Consider the following 25,577-nt stretch of genomic DNA (forward strand, 5'->3'; position numbering starts at 1 on the left):
GAGAGAGGGAAGGAGACAGACAGAGAGACAGAGAGTCAGAGAGACAAAGAGACACAGAGAGGCAGAACAGAAAATTGGGTAGGGAGGGAGGTGGGGGGGGAGAATATGGGAGAAGTTGGGACAGGAGAAAACATGACTAAAAATTTTTTTTCAATACAAAAATGAAAAAGAAGCTTTCTTTAAGTAATTTTAGTATTAGTTTTCTCTAAGGCCAAGAAGTCATGGAGTGACAAAATTTGTTTCTAATTAGGGATATGGGAGATCAACATGATAATGCCTAACCTATATAAAATTAGAGAATAAGGTCTTCTGGTACATTTTTCTTTGATACATATTTTTTAAAGGCATCTTGTATATAGACAGACTTACCACGTGTCTGGAATTAAGAGAGACTTCATAGCAAATAACTTTAGCCAATTCGTTATCATATCTCTACCCACTTTTCCCCTTTGGTCGGTGCGTTTGAGATTCATGCTCAAGGGAGGAAGGATTAGTATCTGTGCAAAGGAGCCCCTAAGAGACCGTGATGTGCCTCCAGTAAGTCCCCCAAAGCTTAACAGAGAGATGATCCAGCTGTTGCAGAGAAGACAGCCTGGGAGTCAGGCAGTGTCTTTGCTCCACGGTAGGGTGGAGCCTACACGCAGGGAGGTGGCCAGTGGCGCTCGCTGGCTCAGGGCAGCATTTGGGCGGCTGCAGCTGGAGGCGAGCGCCTGGCTCCCTGGCGCCCCGCCTCACCCGGACATCCCCGCCCGCGGCAGGTGGCGGAACCGGCCGGACTTGCTCCACTGGCCGAGCCTCGGAGCTCGGAGCCCCGCGGTGGCCAGCGGGGCCATGGAGGCGGACGCGGACCCCGAGGAGCTGGCGCGGCTGCGCTCAGTCTTCACCACCTACGACACGAACCGCTCGGGGCGTCTGGGGCGAGCGGAGTTCGGCGCTCTGTGCGCGGAGCTGCACGTGGCCGAGGCCGAAGCCGAGGCAGTGTTCCTGGGGCTCGACACCGACCGCGATGGCGCCATCACCTTCCCGGAGTTCGCTCGTGGCTTCCGCGGAGAGCTCGGTCCGGACAGTGCGGAGGCTCAGGACTCCTGGGACGCGGCAGAGCCGGAGAGCCCCGGTCCCGCGTGGCAGGACTTCCACGGGCGCCTCGGGGACGAGGCCCAGCTCATTCCCAGGTGCGTGGTCGGGCGAGAGCGGGAGGCGTGAACTTCGCAAGCCGGGAAAACCCAATCTGTGAGTTGCTTTTTTCTGTTCATCAACTGGAGGTGACTTCTCCGCAAAGGCAAAGGAAAGGAGATCTGGAGTTACTGGTAGGGAAAGGAGTTCCGGGTTTCTTGCAAGTCTGTGGTGGACACCTGTAGCCTCTGGCGCCGGCGAAGCTGGCACACTCCTGGTGGCTCACAATGACCTCACTCACCGGTTACCTTTTTCTGCTGTTTCCCTGCCTCACTAAAAAGCGAGCCTAAGCAGTTTGCCAGCTTGGCATGTTATATACTAATACTTGTGCATTTGTTGTTTGCTAAGGCCGAAAAGGGAGCTACAGCGTTGCTGGATTCACGTACTTATTGATGTGCACGACGTCACTCGTTTTATTTTAAGGATACTTTGGGAAGTCCATTTGTCTGTTTATGACTTGGGTGAGAAACAGTACTAGAAATTTAAACTCACAAGCCTCAAATGACTTGCTCAGTTAGTTAAAAAAACAGAAATTTGATCCTAGGTCTTCTAAGCTGAAAAATCCTTTTCATTCAGTAGATGAAATGACACAATCACACCGTGACATTACAGATAAGAGAAAAATAACTTATTACCAGGTTTCTAACTTTATTCTCAATGAAGGAAGGAGTACAAGGGCGATGTTAGGGTGAGAACCACTCTCCTCTTCGCTGCATTTCTGCTGCCTTTTACTGGAAGGTTTTCTGCTTTGTGTTTGGAATTTGGCTGCGATGTTATTGAACTCTGGTTGTTATTAAGACCCGAAAGGCTTCGTTTTAAGTGGAGTTTGTATATCTGAGACTTGGGTCTCAGAGAAAGGAAAGGGTCCTGGGAGGTATCAGGCTCCTTCTGCTTCACACCACAAGCTTCATCATCCTAGTTTCTCCCTCAGGTAGGGGAATTTTGTGCAAGGAGCTTGAGTGACTCATTATGTTGAAAAACTGGGTGGGAGGACTAATCCCTTGCAGACATGTGGGAAAAAAACAAACAAACCCCACAATGTCTCAGCCAGGGAAGTAGATAACTTTAAACCCTGTTGCTGTAGGCTATGCCTTTTCTTCAAGCCATCTTCCCAGCACATCTAGTTATTATTATTTGTTTAGTTAACGATTTAAAAAACGAAGTAGGGAGAGATACTGTGTCTGAGTATGACCATTCCCCTTTTTTCCTTCTTAGATTTCACCAGCAGATGCTTGACACTTAACCTCTCAAGGGTATATTGACTTTTCTAGAATTGGTTGACAAACCAGTACTTAACATACCTAGTGGATGATTATCTTTCCAAATGCTGTCAGAGGTTATTAAACTGTCAGGGTCACCTGATAGACCTGTCCTAAGCCCTTCCGATGGGAGGTTAACAAGTACAGTGTTTGCCTTTCTGTGTTGGTCTAGTGAAAAAGTACCAAACTGAGTTGAGCCACCTGATTGTTGCCATGGCAGCAATAAACTGTTTTGGTAAGTTGGGTTGCTGTCACTCTACTTCCTCAAACAGTTAGTTGTTCACTTTTTCTTTGTTCCATCTAAACTTGTTAAAAAAAAAAAAAAAAAAAAAAAAAAACACAACACAATGGAAACCCCACAACTTTTGTTATTGATCTTCTGCTGCATTATTTCAGGCAAATTCATTCTGTGAACCTTTTTGAATGCCCTACAGATAGATGTCAATTACTATCTTAAACGTTCTTTCAGACCTCTGGGGAAAAAGTCAAGGAAGGATGAATATGCTTATAGTGTGCCCATAACATTTCTCAGATATTTCATTAAATAATATTTACAGACCAGTTGGTTGTTTTCAGGAAACCATAAATTGTGAATCATAAATTAGAATTTTTTTTTAATGTTTTGAGGATTTTTAAAAAGAGATTTATCTTACTTTAAATTATATCTGTCTTTGGGTATTCACACGTGAGTACAGCTGACTTCAGAGACCCGTGGTATTGGATCTGTCTAGAAACGGAGTTAAAATTAGTTGTAAGCTGCCTGATGTGGCTGCTGGGAACCAAACTCAGTTCTGTTTGAAGAGCAGCCAGTGCTCTTAACTGCTGAGCCATCACTCTAGTCTCACAGTCTTAAATTTTAATCTTCAAGAAAAATGATACTTGTTTATTTTACTGTGTGATATATTGGGGTTGTTTTGATTTAAAAAAAATGTTATGTTTTCTTCTGCAGTAATAACGAAACCTCCAGAAAGATATAGCATTCTAGCTTGTTCCTAGACTAGTATTCTATCTTATTTGGGGGTGTACCTTGCCTGTCTTAGGATGTATACATATCCAGTTTAAAACAGAAATATACTAGATGTAAGAATGTTTCCTTCCCATAGAGGTAAAGCAAGTTAGTGCTGACAGCTTCTGCATTTTAGATCATCCAAGCAAAATATGAAGTGATTTTATGTTTAAACTCCATGCTCCACAATAATTTTGAGATTAGAGAAGAAACTAGATTGCTCTGTTGTTGCAGTGAATATTAGTGAGAGTTTCTACCCCACCTTAGATCTCAAATGAAAGACATAGACCTTTATATGAATAATAAACCCTAAAAGCACTATGCTATGTTGCCTGCTTCCCTGTCAATAGCCCTGATATAACTTGTCGCGTTCTACCTAGGCTACTTTTACTCCAACAAGTCAGCCCTCATAACCATGTGCTCACGATCCAGGGCAGCTTCTCTGTTCTCACTTCTTGTGGGTCCTTGCCTTAGACCCCACCAGTTTCTCTTCTGCCTAACAACATACTGTAGGCTTCTTTGTTAACCAATAATGGATAACTTGGCAGGGGGCAAAGTTTATACAACAAAAGCTGGTATACATGAGGATCTGCTTGAATTGGAGCAACCAGGTCTTGCAGGACAGAATTTAGCAATTGAATATAAGCAGCATCAGACCAACCCACACCACACTGTAAAAGAATGTAAATCCTTGTGATGTAATCCAATACATGCCTAAGTTTGTTTTCTCTTAGGAAATTGAGGGACTGATTCCTGTACTTTCTGGAAGTTTGTGACTTGTAACTTTGCATCCGGTAGATACAATGATAGAATGTGGTCTTATAACAGTGGAAATAGAATAGGAATCGAGGTGAAGAACTAACGAAGGAGAATTTATCAAGGAACTTGGTCAAAGACCAGCTTCCACACTAGAGGTAAACTGAGGAAGGCATCGAGGTGTGGTGGGCGCCTGGTAGGGGTGGCAAAAGCTGCTAGCTCCTGGAACTTTAGCTCTTTGCTCTCTGGAGGCCAGAGTTGATGGCTTCTGGCAATTAACTGTCTTTTACACTCATGGTACCAACATGGAATGGCCAGCCAGCAAGAGGCTCAGAGCTCATTAACTCCTCATGAGCCAGTGAGAAAGAAACGGATAGGAAGTTATGCTGATACACTCATACTGGAAGAGGAAAAGCACACTCTGACAAGCAAGTTCTAGCAAGCACGTTCCAACAATGTATACATACATATGTAGGTAGGTACATACATACATACATACATAAATACATATATACATATTTACAGTTGACAGAACAAAGCAAGCTCTAGCAATATTTAGTGTTGGTTTTAGCTTTTTATAGAATTTTAGACAAAAGTTCTCTATGTAAGAAAAGATTACCTCATAGGTAATTTTTACATAAATATTATATGAGTGAGTTACAACAGGATGTTGATCATAAGTTCAAAGCAGTTGTTTTATCTGTGTGTCATTCTATAAGCCCATTATAAGTTCAGAGCAATAGTTTTATATATTTGTGGCCTTGTTTTATTATGGTACACACGTGTGGCCTCATCCTTGGACTTAACCTAGAATGAATGTTTTTCCTTAATCATAAATCTGTCTCAAGCTTAGTTCTCTTCCTAGTGCAGTCTACATGCTTGTTGTCTTTTTCATACAGCCTTTACTTATTATTCTATCACGTTATTCTTTCTGATAAAACAACTAAAATAATCTCCTCATGCTCTTTACCAATTAATGTAACTTCCTAAAATTATTTGAATGAAATCAGGAATTCTATAAAATCATTAATTTATCTAGGCAGCATTGATTCATGAAAGTTCTTTTTCATGTTGATCTATAGGAAATCTGTCAAACAGAATGGATAAATGCCCAGGAAAGTATAGAGTTTTTCCACACCATGCCAGATAAGTGAGGAATAGAACATGGAAAGGCATATCAGCAAGCAAAAGACAATCCTGAGACAAAGTCCCTGGGGTCCTTCCATCATCAGAGCATACCCATTGCAGTCATGCAAATTGGTGGGTCACCTCCAGAAAGCTCACTTGCATGCTCAGTCTTCCCTTCATGGCTCTCGCCAGAAAGTGGTGTTGGTCAAGGGGAGTCCTAGAGGTAGGGAGAGCAATGGCTGGAGTGTGGTGTTCATATATAGAGCAGAGGTACAACCATAGAAAACTTCTGGAGCCTGAGTGGTTATATTGGTTATAGGGAGTTTTGTTGGCTGAGTTTTTGGTTCTTGCATTTGCAAACTCCAGGCTGGTTTTCCTCATTCTTTGTGTAGATACCAACACTATTTTGAAAGTTCTTGATGATAATGGCCCATACTTCGTAAAGTAAATACTTCAGGAAGATTCTTGATTCCTGTCTGCCAGAAAAAGGAATTGATCAGAGATAGCTAGATAATAGCAGAAACAGATACTTAGATATTCTGGGTTTGGGCAGTCTTTAGCATAGGTCAAGCTTCCTTGTTCAAGCTCCTTCACATGTCTCTTTCTTTAAGTTGACTGATTCTTTGGCAATTTCATACATGGATATAATTCGGTCTAGTTGCATTAATCTTTCTAATGAATCTTATCCTCCCAATCCCATTAACTGCTCATCCTACCAAGTGTCTATCCCACTCGCAAGACTTTTTTTTTTTTTTTCCGTTGTGATTTATTCAGTTTAATCAGGTCCACTCATGTGAACACAGATTCAGAGCTGTTTCCTTAGTTGGAGTTCCTATTGTTGTGATAGAATTCTAAAGTAACTTGGAGAGGAGAGAGTTTATTTTATCATATTTCAGGTCACTGTCTTTTACTGAGGGATGTCGAGGAAGGAGCTCCAGGCAGGAGGCTGAGATGAACTGAAACAGAAGCCCTGGAGAAATGCTGGTTATGGGCTTACTTTATTAGCTTGCTAGCCTACTTTTTTATCCTCTACAGTGGCTGGGCCCTCCTATATAAATCACTGGTAAAGAAAATGCCCTATAGACAGGCTTGCCTGTAGGCCAGTTTATGGAAGCATTTGTAAAATATGGTTACCTCTTCTGTTTAGCTCTAGATTGTGTTCAGTTGACAAAACAACATAAACAATAACAACAACAGCAACAACAACAAAATCAAACCAACCAACCAAAAACAACTACCAGTACAACTTTCACTGGAGCATGAGTAATTAGCCAGTGGCTATATCACTGAAGACAATGCTACCCACACCCCAACCATAACCCTTGACTGTCATTAGCTCTCCTGGTTAGTGTGAGCTCTTATGAGGCCCTATACATCTATGACTGTATGTTAACTGGCTCAGTATTGTGGAAGAACGATGCAGGCAGCCACAGATGCTGTGAATTTGAGCATCAAAACCATGTCACGCCCACAATATAGCCCACCTTCTTGTAGTTAAACTCTTTCATTCATTTGTCGTCTTTGAAGTGCTGTGTACTGAACTTTGGAAAGGGTAATGTTGGTATCTCATTTAACACTGAGTTGTAAACACTGCTTTTCTTAGTACCTTGACCAAGCATGAATCTACATTAACAGCCATTCACTGAATAAAGAAGCTTTTGTAATTAAGGCCTAGGACAGCATTAATCTATGGATACCAACGTAAATGTTTTAGAGGAAGTTTGACAATATGGGCATTCAGCAAAATATATTTATAACTATGGTGATTTGATTGAGCTGTTCCCTGTAATCTAGCCATCTGAATACTTGGTCCTTAGTTGGTGGTGCTTCTGGGGAAGACATAGGAATTGAGACCTTGATGAGGAAGGTATGTCATTGGAGGCAAGCTTTGAGAATTTGAAGACCTTTGCATCTTGAGTTTGCTCTTGAGACTTACTGCTTGGGGTTCAAGATGTGAGCTTTCAGCTGGTTTTTTCAGTTGCCTTGCTTACCTCCTCTGCCCTGACATCATGTACTCTAACCCTGTGAAACCACATGCACAAACAAACCCTTCCATCTTATAAAATGCCTTGGTCATGGTGTTCTATTACTGCAATAGAAAAGTAACAGGAATGAGTCAGGTCTTTATCTGGAGAAGGAGGAGAGCAATACTGAGGAAAAAAGAGGGAGGAAGATATTTATATTAGTTACTTTTCTGTTACAGTGATAAGGCACTATGACTTCATAGAAGGAAGTGTGATCTGGACCAGCAGATCATTTTTTCAGTGACAAGTTTCTAAGGGGAAGGTTTGGGGAAGAGATAATAAAGAAGACAAGAAAGTTGTGACCAGGTCTTGCATAAGTTGATGGCTTATACCAAGCAACTTTATTAAGAAATACACTGTCTTTTTATATAGTTTTCAGGGGGAAAAATGAGAGCAACTCACAGGAAGCTAATCAAGTAATGCTGCACAAAAGGTTCCTAAGTGCATCACCAAATCAAGAACACAATAGCTTTGGAACTGATAACCTCATTTTTATCAGAAGGAAAATTCCGGTTCCAGGTTCAGAAACCTTTCTTGAGGCCCTGGCTCCAGCCACATCTATAACCTTCTCATGTCTTCCTCTGTGCAAGGACATTGATGTAGCATTCTCCTTCTACTTCATCACGACCTAAGAAAGTTTTGGATTAGCCTGGCTCCAAACAGTAAGGCTTATTTGGTTCCAGAGAGTAAGGTCTGCCATGGCTACAAAGCATGACAGCAAGCAGCAAGCATGGAAGCTAGAGATAAAGCTCAGGTCTAATGTTTGAATGTCTGGGAAGGGTGGGTTGATTTGAAACAGCCAATCTGTTCTCCAATGACATACTTTCTCCATCAAGACTACACCTCTTAAGCCTACTCAAATAGTGCCACCAACTGGGGACCAAGTATTCAAATAGCTGATCCTATGGGGAACTTTTCATTCAAACCAATACACAGAACAACAGAAGTAACTTCACCCCTACTGGCTATAACCTGTTCAGACATGGGTCTTTGACCATGTGCACAACTCTTTGAACACTTGGTCCCTAGCTGGTAGTGCTGTTTGAGTATATTTAGGGCATGGATTCTCTTATTAGAGGTGGGTCTCAGGTCTGATCACAAATCAGATGGTGATTTCTCTGAAGCAGTTTGTGCCATTGTTTCACCAGGGGAAGTTGGTATTGTGAAACACAAGGCATAAAGCTGGGGAAGATTTTTGCTGACTTTTCTTCCCCAGGTGCCAGAATAGTGACTTCCTATAGTATTAAGTATATATATATATATATATATATATATATATATATATATATAGCATTGCAAAAACTTTCAGGTTAGTTCTAGCATCTGTAACCAAGAAGTGTGGTATCTTCAGCAATAGTGGTATCTTCAGTCCAGTTGTGGTTAACAACCAGAAGCAATGACCATAACTTATTTGAGGAATACCTGTGGTATCACATCTCTTTGGAGGAGTGGCCATTTTACTACTGTAATGAACTTTAAGGTCACCTTCAGACAGTTTGGAGTACCTCTGTTCTTGAATTGTTTATATTATTTCTTTTAACTGTTTTCACGATCCTCATTTAAGTCATTTGTTCATATGCTCCATATTCATGAGCTTTTTGCCATTTCAAGTTCTAGTGTTTGTTAAAAAATTTGTATGCAATGTATTTTGACTATTTCCCCTTTTATTTCCTAATTCTTCAAAGATCTTCTCCACCTTCTTACCTATGCAATCTTTCTGTCTGTAAAAATAAGCAGAAAAGAAACAAAAACAGCAAGAAAACAAACAAGAAACACAAAGAAACCCACACAATGAAAATCAAAATGAACAAAACACCCATAAGATTAAAAAAAAAAATCAAATACAAAGCAAAATAAAACAAAAAGTCTAGAAAAATGCCAATGAGATCATTTCATTTTGGCCAACTACTCTTGGGCCTTTCCTTGAAGTGTGGTTAATAAGCCCAGTGAGTCTCCGTTGTACCAATTGTAGATAACTATTTGGTTAGTGGTTGGATCCTGTGCCCACTTAACCTCTTTCAGTGTTGGAATCTTGTCTAAACTGAACCTTTGTAGGCCTTGTTCATGGTACCACAGTCTTTGAGTTCATATGTCCGTCACTCCTACGGTGTCCAGAAGACACTATTCACGTGGCTCCTACTTCTGGCTCTTACTGTCTTTCTGCCTCCTCTTCTGCATAGCTCCCTGGGTCATGAAGGGTTTAATGAAAACATCTCATTTAGAATGGAATGCTCTAAAGTCAGTTACTCTGTACATTACTTACTTGTGGATCCTTGTGTTAATTCTCATGTACTGTAAGAAGAAACTTCTCTGGTGTTTATTGATTGATGCATTGATGTATGGGTATAGCAGTCTGTCATTAGGAATCATTTTATTGCTGTGTGCCTTAACAGAGTAATTATAGTAGTAACTTTTTCACTAGGCCCTAGTTAATCTATCTAGTCTCAGGTTCTTTGCCACATTAGCAATGTCAGCTATGGGTTTCATATTACTGAGTAGGCTTTAAGTCTAATAATAAAAGTGGTTGTGCTACTATTGCACTAGTGTGTTTTAAAGGCAGGTCACTGTAGTAGGTCACAGGGATTGTAGTTGATTGATACTGATAATTATTTTTCTCCTCTGGCAATGCATAGTGTATTCCAGTCCCATGAATACTAGTCAGTAGCGGTGATGTTTCTAGTTAGGTACCAAACTGATTTCTTTGTTTTTTTGAACATCTTTATAGTCACTCTCTTGTAATCATTGTTTTATGCATTATCTAGAAGTTGGTTTCCTCAGAGAATATCGCTAATTTCTGGAGGAGCCATGTTCTTTGTGATTTATGTTGTTTGACTTTTTTTTGTGATGGGTCTTAGGTATCTAGAATATAGAAGCTGGTAGAGTTTTCTGGTTTGGATATCTAGTTTCACATTTGTTGAGTGTTTCTTTAGGTTTTCGTTTGTTGTTACTCACCTTGTCAGTTTGTGACTTGTAGCAGTTTGTCTATATTGCTTTGTGCTCCTGGTAAGTTGCATGTTTCCAGCCACTGGCCCAGGAACTCTTTGGATTTGTGAATGAAAAGCACCCCCCCCACACACACACACACATTAGCTTATTTTTGAAATGCTTTGGCTAACTCAATGAGTTGGCACTCTTAAACCTTCCTCTGCTACCCCAGACCAGTCAGAAGTGGCTAGTGGCCACTCAGCCGAATTCTTATGTGGATGGTTGACTTTCTCTTCTGCAGCTCCTGCTTCCCATCCTTCTTCTCTGACTCATGGTGATCTCTCTTTTCTCTCTACAGTGTCCTAGCCTGCACAACTCTAAGGGTTCTGCTCTGTTTCTCTCTGCCCAACCATTAGCTTCGGGCATCTTTATTGATTGATCAAAAACCAACTGAGGACAAAGATGTTTAGCCTTTGGACATGCAGACTCCCGATTGAATCAAAACAGTAGAAACAATCTCCGACATGGTCCAACAAAATGGTACTTGCTGTTTACTCTTGGGGTCACTGTGTATTGATGAGAGAATGCAGTGTCAGAAGCAGTCTCAGCTTGGCTAAGAATAGGCAACAAACCTTAGTCTAGGAGTGTTGGACTTTCTGATTCTCAGAAAATGTGAGGCTTCAACTAGATGCCAAAATGAGAACCTCCTTTTCATTCCAATGTCTCAATATTTTCCCCTGTTTTTCTAAACTGCTTCTGCCTGAGGTCATGTCTGTACACTTCTGTAACTAGTATACTCAAACAGTGTCTCTCTAAATGTAAAAACCACATACTAAGGAAGTGATGTTAATTGCTTAACAATCAAAAATCAGTATTCTAAGAACCAGTAGATGTTTGAGAAAAAAGAAAATATAAAAATTTGCTATTTTGTTTTCTTAAGGTGAAGACAGATTGAAGGAAGGAGGTGTTGGGTTGTGGCTGCTTAGTCATGGTTTCAAGACCAGAGTGAGTACACAAGCATCTGAGAGCTCAGTGAAGGCACGTGTCAGCCTCTGTCTACTTGAAAACCATGGCTCAAGAGGTGTGGCTTTCATCCATAGACTGCTATATAAAGTTATACGTGGCCTGCTTGGATACACACTCAAATGAGGCTTGAAGTAAGACTTACAGAGCATTTGATTGCTTTGAAAGTTTTGTGTTAATATAAAAAGACAAAGGATCACCTGTCTCCTGCAAGGTACAGTGAGATGACTTTAGGTTAAAGGTTGCAAATGTAATCCAGGTGGGCGTATTGGCTAAAATTAAAATAGGAGTCTTAGAAAGTGAGTGTGTTGAGTTAATGTTCAACAGAAATTGAGGTTTCAGTCCAGTTTTTGTAGTTAACTGGGCTCTGAGAAGCTGAATTTGCTCATCTGTAGTTTAGCTCCAAACATCATAAAGTGACTTACACTACTATTGGAGTTCTCTAGAAAGAAGCAGAACCTGTATATGAGTAAATACACACTTGCATATATTACCTGGCTTATTCTGGCTCAGTGAGGATTCTGGGTGGTTTCAAAGAACCAACTTGCTATGGAGGCTGTTCCAAACTGCTTGAAGATGGGTAGAAGGCTAGAGACGTGAATGGAGACTCTGGCAGGAGTTGGAAGGTCATCAGTGTGATTTCTGTTTTATCTGGAAGTCAGTATTTTGTGTTAAAGGCCTTGGCTCATTAGTTGAGGCCTACCTCCCTACCACTAGGGCAGAATTTGGTTTATTCAAAACCTCTTGATCAAGTGGTATAGAAATAATGTTTACTTGCTGTCACTGTGTCAAGATACTGAAAATAAGGATATTTTAAATTATATAATTTTATTGGAATACTATTTTCTAATAGTATTATAAAATGGTTCTATTCAAAATGTTTTCTAAAAGAATATTGCTTCTGACATATATAAAGATATCTAGGGCAGTACAGGTGTATGTAGTCCCAGCTCCTCAGGACTGAGGCATCTCAGCCATGTAGACTATGGCTACCCTTCCCCATGTTTGTGCCTCATTCTCTTTGGAGGAGTGCTTTTTTTCAGTGCGATCCTGTTCTGCTGTGCTGTGTTCATAGTATTGCTTTCAGTTTCGATAGGTGCATGGCTATGATTATTCTTGTTACTATGATTATTAAGTCAAAATTTGCAGACATTAGCAGTTGACTATTTTTTGTAGCTGAGGTTGCTTTGACTAAGAGAACAGAACATTCCTGTTGAAGTTTGATGCTTGTTATTTTATTGAGATAAATATTTTTGTTTGTTTTTCTTAGTCTGTTGGTATCAGGAGGGTTCATTGCTGAATGCAAACATGTTATCATTTTATTAAAACATGATTTGTAAATGTAAACAGTATGAAAACTGACTGAATCACTGTGGACAGAGCTCTGATTACTCAGTTGCTCAGGGTCAGGATTCCCTTTTCCTGCCCTCTGTGCTTGTTTCCTATAATGTCTCATCTTTCCTAGACACCGTTTGAGCCCTGAAGGAGCTGTCTGTCTCCTTCTTTTATCTGAATTTAATTATTTTATGGAAGAGGAGCAGGAAAACAGAATATTTACATTGTGAACATCAGTAATGGTTTGACCTTACAGTACACATAAGTGCCAGTTCCACTGTTAAACTCACTGCCTACTGTGGATGCAGGAACTAAAGCAAGGGAGGTTAGGTGTTGGCTCTTGCACATAGAGCTAAGGTGATGGAGGTTGTATTTAAGTCCCCCTGAGCTCTAATTCACATGCTGCTCTCTGTTAATCTATGATACCAGAAGCCACCAGGGACTCTTCTCACCTTGTAGCACATTGCCTTCTGTTCTTTCTATTTTACTGTTTTCATTGGCAAAATACCAAATACTAAATGTCAGTGGTTTTGAATAGGAAGCCATTTGCATTTTGAATTCTTTCTTTTGTTTGAGTGATTCCAGTTAATTTTCTCATCTTTCAGGACTTATTGAAACTTTTGGGAGAATGAGGCACAGATAAGTACTTAGGTATTTAAAATGTGTTGCTGTGACACATCTGGAGTTTTAACTACCAGAGATGTATTTGAGCAAGGGACCCTGACTTAGACCTTGGTTTAATAATTTCATGAGATCTTCCTTAGATCATTTAGCAGCAGAACAGAGTCAAGGTAGCCCAGGTCTGCCTGTTGGTATCTTTACATGCTCTATATACTAACTGCTCCCAGTTCTGTACTGACATCATCATAGAACTTTCAACTGTGTATGAGCATATGTAGGATAGCGATACCCCTTGAGTTGCATGAATATGTTGATTTCCTGTCTTTGAATGTTAGGATTAGAGTGTAAGATTTTTTTTTTGTGTGATATTCCTTAAATTGAATGATGAAGATAGACTTGTCACTTAGCCCAGTTTGATTTTGTACAGAGAACCAGGATCTGTATAGGGTGTCTTTTCAATAAACAGTTTAGCCTTCTAGTGTAAGGCTAAGTTTGCAGGAATTGTATCATGAAGGCTAGTTTCTCAAGCAGCATTTCTGGTTATTCTGGGTCACGCTGTTCCTTTCTTTGGAGTTTGATTGTTTTATAGGAGTGTCCTGAAACTAGGTGTGCAGACATTTGCAGGAGAACCCCAGTACGCTACAGATACAAACACAAACATATGTTATCTAAGTGAAGTGTTTGTTTTATAAAAAACGTATGACCTTTGAAACATTTTACATACTCCTTTTTATTTTATTTTTTCCTTTAAGGATCTGAAGCATCTTTCCCAACCTCAATGGTAATACTTGCAACTTAAAATGCTAATATACTCGTATCATTTTAACATTGTAAGTTGTAATTTTTTCATTGGTAATAAATTATTTATACTATCTTTCATACAAATCATGTTTTGATTTTTTGAACCTAAAAAAAAGTACAGGCTTAGATATTTAAGTATCTAAGACTCATCCATAGTTCATTGTGCCTTTCCTAATAGGTTTTAGTATATCATCATATAATGTGACTTTCTATTATGTCTTTATTTATAATGCTTAACTTGAATAGTTTTTTTAAAATATCATGATCAGTCTCTGAGTAGATTGAACAATTTAATTAGAAGAACAAGTTACAAAGAATTTAAAGCAACATTGACATATTTTTTTTTTTTTTTTTTTTTTTTTTTAGCTATTCCTGATTAAGCAGCAGAGTTAATATGAAACTCATGTCATACAGTGTTTCACAGTTCTGGGATTAACTTTAATCCAATTTATTCTCCCAAAGTGCAGGTATTTAACATAGGTGAGAAGTAATAGTATATTATGGCTAATTATGATGTCTGTAGTACAAAACAGAATTTTAATTCTGCCATTCAGTTTATGTGTTCTTGTATCCTATGGGCTGCTCAGGCATTTTCAGTATCAAACACCATAGTGAGTTTAAACATCAGAAAATTCTCATAACTGTAGAATCTAAAACTCTAGAACCAGGTTACAAGAAGGGTTTGTTTATCCTGGTGCCTTTTGTTCTGGGTTTAAAGCTGCCATCTTCCCTTATGTCCACACATGGTATTCTCTCTGTATACATCTGTGTCCAAATTTCCTCTTTCTATAAGTCCACTAGTAAGACTTGGTTAGAATTCACCACCTGATCTCATTTTAACTTAATTCCTTCATCAAAGACTCTCAAATATTATTAACTGGAGTAGTATCTCTCAACCTGTGGTCTACAACACCCTTGAGGGTTGAACAACTCTTTCACAAGACCATCAGAAAACACAGATATTTACATTACAATTCATGACAGTAGCAAAAGGATAGTTATAATGTAGCAACAAAAGTAATTTTATGGTTTGGGGGTCACCACAACATGAAGAACTGTATTAAAAGGTTGCAGCATTAGGAAGATTGAGACCCACTGAGCTAAAGTCTGAGGTCCTAGTGGTAGGATTTCAACTCATGAGTTTGGGGGCATTAGGGTTATGATTTATTTTATAACAGATTTTTAGATCTGCCTGATTTGTAAAATAACTTAATAGAAATACATTCTGTGGTTGTTATGAACATCTCAATAAATGATATACTCAATTTGTGCAGCAGTTAATCTGGAATCTGGTGAGTATGATCTTCCCTACCATAGCCAAAGCCTCTTTATATTGAAGGCTTGCTTCCTGGGATACCATTCATCAGAGACCATGCAGTCTGGCTTCCCTTCTGACACCACTGGAGAACCAGGCTTGCTGCTATTACCACAATCTGTGGCTGTGCAGGGACAATAGAAGAGGGTGGGGACAGTAGCAGAGTGTGGGAACAGTAGCAGACAACTTTTTTTTTTTTAAACAAAGAACATTTATTCTAATTCTTCCTGCTTGCCTTTCTACCTTTCTGTATTCCTGCCTATTGCGGATAATAGCAGCTTTGTAGAAAGGAAGTTGATATGAATTACCCTGTAGATAAGCTTTATTAGAAGAATTATAGCATCTCAGCCTGCAGTGCGAGGACAAGCATTCAGGTCCAGATAAGAATTTTATTGTAAGACAGCTCTCGGGGATAGTGTTGATGGGGTCAAGAAGGGACAGAGCCTTCAGTTCTCCTCAGGTCGGAAGGACAAGGAGAATTATAACACAATGGGATCCTGAAGGGAAAGGTAGACCCATCAGATCCAAGAAACAAAAGACTTCTTGCTCTCAAAGGATTTCAAGGGCAAGCTGGGGAGATGGTTAAGTTCCATACCCTGTAACCTAGCATAGTGTAAAAGTCACAAGACACTGATAAAGTAATAATTCTAGCTTGTCTTGGGTTTAGGAGCAGATGGTCTGCACCTGCCAGAGGGAGGGAGTGAACTCTGTGAAAAATGCAAGGTTACTGAAATACCTTCTCAGCATTGTCTAGGGAGTCTGTAACCTGACCCACCCTTCCTGCCTTCCCTCCTGCCCTTCACCTCCTTGAACTTTCAATCTGTGTACTTCTTTTTCTTCCTTTTAATTTAACAACAACAATTTGCTACAATTTAGCTAAAATGGTCCTGATTAATCTCATAATCTTCTTGTATTAGCTTCTCAGGTTTTTCTTCTGACCTCTGTGGACTTCAGACATGCATGGGATACACAGATAAACATGGGAGTAAAACTCTAATACACACAAAATAATACATCTAAAACAAACATCAAAACATATGTCCTTAACAGATTCTGGGCAAAGTGGATGGAGAAGACGATGTGAATTTTGTGTTCAGGGTATTTGAGCGATCTGTGGTCATCAAATTGTGCATACGTACTGTTCTGGCGATGGCTCTGCAAAGCTTGTGAGCTTCTTGATTTCTTGTCCTACCCAGCAGCTTTTCCAGTGTAATATATGCACATCAAGAGTAATCTCTCCATATTAGGGTCAGGAGATAAGAGATATTTGGCATTGTACAGGGAGTAACTATAAAATCAGTGTCAGAGCACCAAGTAGAAATAGCCACGTGCTGCTGCTGCTTCTTCCATAACGTAGTGTGCATGAAAGGATTGTCTGAGTACTAGCTAAGTACTAGCTAGCCCTAGTATTTTTAACTCTAATGAAAACTGGTAACGTTTCTTTTGTGCTAGTGTTGTGCTAAGTTATTTCAGCTCTAAGGAATTAAATATTTTTCAAATACTTGCTGTATCTTTTAGTCAGTGTAAATGTTATTTGCTTTAAAAAAACATCCCTGCTACTATCATGTGCTGTCACAGTCACAGTTCATGTCAAGTTACAATACTCCTGATTCTCTAGTGGGGTAAGGAGGAGGGTAGACTGCATTGTCTCTGGTGTACCATGCCATACTATAAGTAGATAGTATTCAGCCCATCTGTTGAGAAAAATGTTGGTGCTTGTAGACAGTCCAGTGATTATTAAATTCACACAGAGTGTGTGTGTTAGCTGGGGTTACTACCGTTGTGATACAACAACATGACCAAAGACAACTTGGGGAAGAAAGGGTTTATTTCACTCATAGTTCCATATGACAGTTTATTATCAAAGCAGTGAGGACAAGAACTCAAGGCCAGCTGGAATCTGGAAGCAGGAGCTGATGCAGAGGCATTGGAGGGGTCTTACTGGCTTATTCCCCATGGCTTGTTCAACATGCTTTCCTGTAGAACCTAGGACCACCTGCCCAGGGGTAGCCCTATGCACATCAACCTAAAAACTGCTATGCGGCTCCATCTACAGCCTCATTCTATTGAGACATTTTCTCATCTGAGGTTCCCTCTCCTCTCCAGTGACTCTAGCTTGTGTCTAATTGCTATAAAACTAGCCAGCACAATATATGTTTCTATAAAGACATAAAGAGTTTAGTACTCAAAAAACATGCCCAGTTCATGTAGAGCATTAGCTGCTGATTTCTGTGACTGGAACACCACAGTTTAGCCGGCCAAACTGTTTCTTATCTTCTATCGTAATGAAACAGATGACACCATTAACCTGTAAGTTGCTTCAGAATGGAGGCTGATTATAACAAAGCAAAGCAACCCAGACAAATAAAAACCAATTGTAAAGCATTATCAGAGGACTGGAATTGGGAATTTCATCTTGACTCTGGGGAAGAAACAAAGGGCTGGACTTGAGTTTGACCTATGGTTATAAGAGTGTGCTGGGGAAACTTCTCGATTGGTGAACACATCAAAGTGTAAGTCGAATAAGTGGAATTAGATAGGGCATGAAAACTGTGTGGCCCCTGTCACCCCTGTATGCCCTTTGCATGTTGCCAGTCTTTGTGGTAAGCCGCTAAAAGTAAGTAAACTGTTTTCCTGAGTTCCATGAGCCATTTTAGGAAACTATCAAACCTGTAGATGTTTCGTGGGAACCTCTGATGTACAGCTGTTTAGTTAGGAGGCCTCACTTGAACTGGTGCCTGGCATTTGAAGTGGGGCAGCAGTGTGGATCAGAGCCCTTAGCCTGGGTGTTTGTGCCAACTTTCAGTAATTATTAACTGAATGAAAATGTTGAACATCTAATTGGTGCCTGGAAAATAGAAAATTAATTGGTGTGAGAAAACTCCATTTAGAGTCTGAAACACTAGAAGAAAAAAAAAATGTATGAATGCACCCGTAAAAGTGAATTTGAGCAATTTTCACTGACCACAAAAATAATAGGTATATTTGTTCTTCAAAGTTTAAGGATTAATACATATCTTGTTAGGGATTGGAGAAGCACACAATTTTATAATTAGTTTACCTTTCTCTGAAGTTCTTTACAATTCAATTTTTAACATAAAATGAAGACCTTTTCTAGGTTGCTTCCACTGCCCTTCCCCTGGAGTTCCCGGTAGCCATTTTCCAACATGGGAAACACAATAGGCTCTCTGCCTTGTCTGCTCTCTTCATTCTGGATCAGTCTATAAATTTTTATACCGTTCTTGTTTCTTTTTTAGTTGTCTTTCTCTTCCCTATACATTTTCTGTTGTACTTTTAAACTGATACCATTTAATTTTCATATTTTTGGCAGGAAAGAACAAGTTAGTACCTTGTACCAGAACATCAACCTTGTGGAGCCAAGACTAATCCAGCCGTATGAACGTGTTATAAGGAACTTTCTCCGTGAGATCAAACTCCAGAGCACAGAAATGGAAAACTTGGCCATTGCAGTGAAAAGGTATCAAACCACTTCCTTCCTAAGGACACATAAGGTCCTTTAACTTGTTCTGTGACCTGGGTGGCAAAGGGATTGGATGACACAATCATATTATGATGCAAGTAGACTTCCTGAACTTTAGGAATCTAGAACACTCTGGAATATTCTACACAGGGTAAGTTTTGTCAGGTAGTAATTGCAGGATCAAACAGCAATCTTTTGGTAGATCATTGCCATCCTATGATGTCAGTTCCTCAGAACTGATAAGTCTATCCTGAAATATTCAGAAAAATTTTTATCCAGCTACTTGACAAAACAGATGCTAGGACCTTATTGGACACCCAGTTCTCCCAGGAAGGCAGTGAAGTGGGGTATGGAGTTGGTGATCAGGACTAAAGCCGATTTACCTTTGGAAAATCTTCTGTTGGTGATTAGTAGCTAAAAGCTGTTTACTTCTGGCAATTCTTTTGTCTTCTTTAACTCTTTGCTGGTCTGTGGCTGGAAGCTGCTGGCTTCTGGTAATTTGACTTCTGCTGATAGCAACAGGGGATTAAGAAAAAAAAAAAAAAGACTAAGTTACTTGAACTTTTCTTTCTGACTCAAGGGCCCCTCTCTGGCCAGAGGAGAGGCTTGGAGTTTGTTAACACTTTGTGAGCCAGAGAGAAAAGAAAAGAAAGAAAAGGAGAAGTTAAGCACATATAGACACACAAATACATAGGTGCATGCACACACACAAACACACACATACAAACACACATATACACACTTTGGTTGGGCCTGAACACTTATTAATTCTGCAAATGTTTTGTCAGGTAGTAATTGCAGGGTCAAACAGCAATCTGTTGGTAGCTCATTGCCATCCTATGATGTCAGTTCATCAGAACTGACATACATGTATAACTGATGGTTACATACATGTATGCTTGTATGCATGTACATGTTGACAAACATTTACATATGTACATTTGGTGAATGGGGCAGATCCCCCAAAGCCACACTTTATTTCTTCTCTCTGGCAATTCATATGTTCTAGACAAAAGTTCTTATAAAATTACCACATAGATAAAATACAGAAAGATGTTGATAGTAAGTTGAAAGCCGTAATTAGAAACCATTCCTGAGCGTGTTCCTTCCACTTTAGCCTACGACTGTCAAGACTATATAATAGAAATTTAAAATTGGAACTAATTGTCTATCCCTGTAAAGTTTTTTGTCTAGGCTTGTCACCCAGTTGTGGCAACAATATTTTCAGATTTTTTCTGACAGTCTCCCAGAAGTCTTCTGACTTTAGTTACTGTTTGTTTCATCCTAATATTTAATATCTTTTAGTTGTTTAATGTCATTTTACATTCAAGTAGTCACATTGACAACCTTAGTTTATTATATAGATGGGCTGGGAAATATCATAAAGACCATCTCTATAACGTGAAGCCTGGTGTTTTGAGTTTCTCTTTGAGTTCAGTCCAAGCATACAATGCATTTTTTGAATTTTAGAGCCCAGGACAAGGCGGCCATTCAACTAAGTGAATTGGAAGAGGAAATGGATCAGAGGATTCAAGCTGTGGAAAATGAGACCCGGAAAGATGTGAGTTTTTGGATTGGTGGTTGATTCATTTGGCAGATCTTCGGGGAGACCTTTTCTTGTATAGCTGCAGGCACTTCTCTTGGTGCTAAGGTGTGGGGACAGCAGGCTTCACTGTTTAGTACTCTGTAAAAATATCAACGTTCTGGATTTTGATTTTTTTTTTTTATAAGCAGAAGTGTTTTGTGCTCATGAGTTAAAGAGGTACAGAGATGATAACCAAGTAAGTGAAGGCTGCTCCACAGGAGGCATGGCATGAAATTCAAGTGAGTTGGAAAGGAGTCAGCTTTCATGGGAAGGCAGAGGACTCTTTGAAAAGAAGAATGTCGTGGAGTGGAGGGCTAGTGGACCGTGAGTCGGCTTTGGTGAGAAGATGGCCGCACATCTATCTATATATTGGTCTCACTACCCAACTTTATATTTTTATTGCACTTACTTTAAAATCTGGCCTTGTAACTGTCACTTTTATTATCGGAGAAACTCTTAAGTTGAAAGCGTTATCTTCAGAAATTTCCCTAGAAAGGTATGTTTTTCAGTATAAAAATATATTTGGGCAGCTGATGTTTGCTGAAGGTAGAAAATATACACATTTCTCCAAGTAAATAATATTAGGACTTAAATTTTATTTTGATGCTGAGAGGCAATAGGAGTGTAGACCTGAGCGCTGGTTCTGACACACTTAAGTCTACTCTTAATCCTGAGTTCACTTTTACCAAGGCCAGTGGCGATGGTAAACTAATCTCTTGTCAGTCAAATTTACAGAACAGTCCTACCACCTAGCAGCCTCAAGGAGGATTAATCATCCTGATGTATATAAAGTACTGAGAGCTGTTGTCTGTGTTAGGCACAACCATGGCTGCTACGATTTCTTTCTGTGCCTTTGTTGTTTCCTTTCAGATAATTTACCTTACTTGTCTTTATCACATACTTAGATCCCTCTAGGTACCTTTATTTGTTCTATCTCTTTTAATAAAAATATATTTATTAATGCTTTGAGAATATCATACAATGTATTTTGATCATCTTCAAAACTTACATTTATAGCACAGTCCAATTATGTTTAGAAACAGTAAATTCATTTTTAGCCTTCCTTAAAACTCTCTACCACTGTTGAATCTATACTTTCATTCATGGATCGAACAGTTCTCACAGCCACATATTATACTATGACCATCTCTCCTTGCTTCCACTGCCTCCCAAATCAATTGTTGGTAATGAGGATAATAACATGACCTCTACCTCCTAAAATTTCATGCTTTGCTAATGATAATATCTTCTTATTTTCCTGGCTTCATTCTAGAAGTCAAAAACAAACGTATATCACATATAGCTTCTTTTCTGTATTTTACTTGTGGCCAGTCAGTTTCTATGCATGTAAATCCTGAGACTTTAGCATGCCAGTCAAGGACTTTTCTGCCAGCTGAATGTTTTGGCATTGGAAAGAGCTGTGCTTGGCAGCCCTTCCCAGTACCAACGTCACACCTTTAATCATGTTTTCTCTGGATCACAAGTGCTAGGTCATTGGAGACTTTCCTTAGCTTTCTCCAGTCACCATGGCATCCTTCTGTCTCCTGGACTCTTCATCCTGTATAGCTACCTCCCAGTGGCATCACTTCACTCCTTGTGAGTCTGGTTTTCTTTCTATTGTTTCTTTACCTTGGTGATTTTTTTATTTATTATTTTTTACTTTTTTGTGTAGCACTGGCTGTCTTGGAACTGACTCTGTAGTCCAGGCTGGCCTTGAACTCAGAGTGAGCTCAGAATTAAAGGCTCAAGCCACTACTGCCCAGCTGCCCTGGTAATTTTTTTCAGATTCTTCTATTTTCCTAAATTCTGCAAAATTGAGTCTCCATCTTATACCAATTTCTGCATCTAGTTCTCTAGCCAAGGGAATCTCTTTTCCCCATGACTTTTTTTTTTTTTTGTACATGAAATGTACATTTTTTCACTGTACCATCTTTAGTGACTTAAATTTGTGTTCAGTAAACTGTACTCATACAAGTTTTAAGAATATGGCAAGTGTGGGCATACGTGTGTGTGTGTGTGTGTGTGTGTGTGTGTGTTTGTGTGTGTGTTGCCATCTTTGTCTTTGCCTGGCAACTACTCTTCAATTTTTTTTTTTTGCCACTATAGGTTCATTTGAAGTTTTAAAACTATATATCAAAGGAATATTATACTATGTGCTATTTATTCCTGGTTTCCTTTACTCAGCGTAATTATTGTGAGACTTAGCTATGTATCAGCACTCATTTATGTTATAGTAAAGTAGTAACTTTAAATTGTATAATATGTACATGGTGTGTGTTCTTGCATTGGTTAATATTTCAGCTCCCTTCAGTTTTAGACTAGTACAAGATGTTGTGAGTATTCACGTATGAAAATTTATGTAGGCAAATACTTCTTATTTCTCTTTAGAATTCTTAGAGTAGAATAGTTTGTTTACTCTCTGTGAGTATGATTCCTTCTGTAAGATACTGGTGTACACTGTACAACCAAAGGTGAGAGTTCTGTCCTTTCTTTACATTGTAGGTAGGTGAAAGAATCTGGATACATTTTCCTAATGACTAACCTGCTAGTATGAGTTAATGTGCTTATTTTCATATACTTACATATACATACATTTGTATGTAACTGCTTTGATAAAATATGTTGCTAATTAAAAAACATACATTTTTTATTGCTGAACTTCAGTTTCCTTAAATTCTCTGAACATACCCTATCTGATTCTTGATCTGTAAACGTTTTTATACAGTTCTTACTTTTATTATTCTTCTAAGAGACTTGTTGAAAAGTAGGAAAATTTCCTATCATGAAGTCCAACTCAGAGTGTTTCTCTTTGTGGGCCATACTTTCAGTGATGTAATTAACACCCTGACTGAACCAAGGTGACTGACCTTGTATCTCCTTTGATATAATTTATGTTTTACACTCTCAGTTCACTTTGCATATGTTACAGTGTACATTCTCAACTCACTTTGTACATGGTGCATATATATTGTGCAAAATCTCATCATTGATTTCTATGTTTTTCTATCTAATTATGCTAGTACTGTGGAAAACAGCATTTGTTTGTCCATTTGCTCTGCCCTGGCTCTGCCCTGTGTTTACAGCTGTTGCTTCATAGTGAATCTTGAAGTCCAAAGGTTTCAATCCTTATTTTCATTCCTTTACAGAGTTACTATGCCATTTTTACTTATTTAATTTTCATAGAATCAACTTATATTGATGTTTAAAAGCAAATCTAAAAAAAAAAAAAAATCCCACTGAGGATTTGACTTCCCAGTTATTTACAGGTTAGGGTAGTGCACTGACATTGTGACAGCACTGTGTACTCTCTACAAATGAACCATTTTCTCTATCTTCCTTCTCAGAAGAGTTTGATAGTCTGTAGTATGCAAACACGACACGTGGTTTTTCTTAATTGTTCAATTTTGATGACATTGAAAACATTTTGGATTTTTATTTTTGATTGTTAGTAGTAAATCTGTGAAAAAATGTAAAATATTAGTATATGTAATTAGTGTATACATACACATACATACATGTGTGTGTGTACACATATATACACACACTGAGTAACTTCTGATGGATTCCAGCAAGTTTTCATGGTTGATAATAATCTATGAACAAAGAAAACTTTATTTCTCTTATGAATGATGTTTTCTTGTCTCACTATGATATATTCCATCTGTAATGTTGAATTCAGTTTGCTGAATTATAGTTGTGTATAAAATTGTAGCTCACTGGAGAGATAATTATGTAATTTTTGTTGTGCTGGGATGACCTGCCAAGGAACAAGTGTACAAGAATTTGTGAGACCAGAATTGACTGTTTTTCTGGCATCATATTTATGTCCATCGGAGGTAAGAACTCGCTTTCCAGTTAGGTAGCATTTCATAGCACCATTTCTCTCTGCTGGGGCTAATCATTTAGTGCAAGGCCTAGGAGTCTTTAGGAGTTAGGCATTTAGGAGTTAGTTATTTTTCTTTTATAAAAGACATCACAAGTCATTGGATCAGATGACTAGCTAGCAATTAGGGCCTGGTTATTGGCAGGAGGGAGATTTTTATTTTTATATTTTGGTCTTCGCTTTTGGTCAATGATGTCACTTTTTTATGAAAATAAAAGAGATAGTAGAAAAGCAGTTATTAATATTTATCATTTAATACTGCATTGCTTTTTTCTTAATATATTTCAGTGTTTACTGAGATTTTTCTTCATTAAACATCAATATTTTTATTACTTTTTACAAAAAGTTTAAAATGAAATTACATTGTTTACTCCTTATTTTTTGTCGGTCAAACTCCTACCATGTCCTCAACTCTCATTTTCTCTCAAATTCATGGCCTCTTTTTCTTTAATTGTTACTGGTTCATACATGTGCATAAATATATGCACAACTATGTGCATAAACACAACATGCTCAGTCTGCTTAGTGTTGTTTGTATGTATATGGTTTCTGGCCTGCTCACTTGGTTTTAAACAGTTAAAGAGCTAATCCCTGGGGAAGATTTATTCTCTTCTCTCATCATTCCGTTGTAGTTTTTATTTAGAGATAGGGACCCATGAAATTTCCCCCCTTACTTTAGCATGCTTATTGGTGTTAGCTTCTCTTGTCTTTCCAAGAGACATGGTTTCAGCAGATTGCTAGTTTTCTGACTTTTTCAGTATTTCCTCTCCCTCTTGCATGATGTTCCCCGTGCCTTACATACAGTAGTTGTGGTATACCTGTATCCATTGTGACTGGGTACCCTACTCAACTTTTCTTTGTATTTTGACCAGTTGTGGTTTTCCATACTGTATTGTTCTTGAGCTGTCCTTTGATCGGGAGTATGTTGGGGGGGCAGTAGCTACACTTTTTGTTGTGTAGTAGGATGAGTGTTTAGAATGCAGTTAGGAATCAATCATGCTGGGTTAGTAAAGTGCCACAGTTGTACTCTTAGACATATCATGTCCTGCTGGTCATCGTTATATAAAGGCACAGTTGAAAAAGGATTTTTGGTTCCTTCCCTTTTTTGGCAGCTTCTGTAGCACTTTCTGGTAGTAGAGAAGTTATTCTCCAGGGAAGAAATTTTTGGATGAAATTCATGTGTAGAAAGTACACAGTATCTTTCTTCAGCAGTCGGTAATTTAATAATACTCTGGGAGACAAGCAAGTGCAGCACAATAGAC

General features: G+C 38.9%; 1 protein-coding gene across 1 annotated transcript in view; it reads left to right on the plus strand.

Moving 5' to 3' along the window:
- The first annotated feature begins 661 nt into the window (after positions 1 to 661).
- Rasef (RAS and EF-hand domain containing) overlaps positions 662 to 25,577 on the plus strand; it is a 65,953-nt gene continuing 41,037 nt past the window's right edge. The window contains exons 1-3 of the mRNA XM_034503693.2: positions 662 to 1,172; positions 18,698 to 18,844; positions 20,318 to 20,408. Coding sequence (XP_034359584.1) covers positions 832 to 1,172; positions 18,698 to 18,844; positions 20,318 to 20,408 — 579 coding nt within the window. The 5' untranslated portion in view covers positions 662 to 831. The remainder of the gene's footprint in view (positions 1,173 to 18,697; positions 18,845 to 20,317; positions 20,409 to 25,577) is intronic.

This window comes from Arvicanthis niloticus, chromosome 5 (assembly GCF_011762505.2).
Source record: "Arvicanthis niloticus isolate mArvNil1 chromosome 5, mArvNil1.pat.X, whole genome shotgun sequence".
NCBI classification, from domain to species: domain Eukaryota; kingdom Metazoa; phylum Chordata; class Mammalia; order Rodentia; family Muridae; genus Arvicanthis; species Arvicanthis niloticus.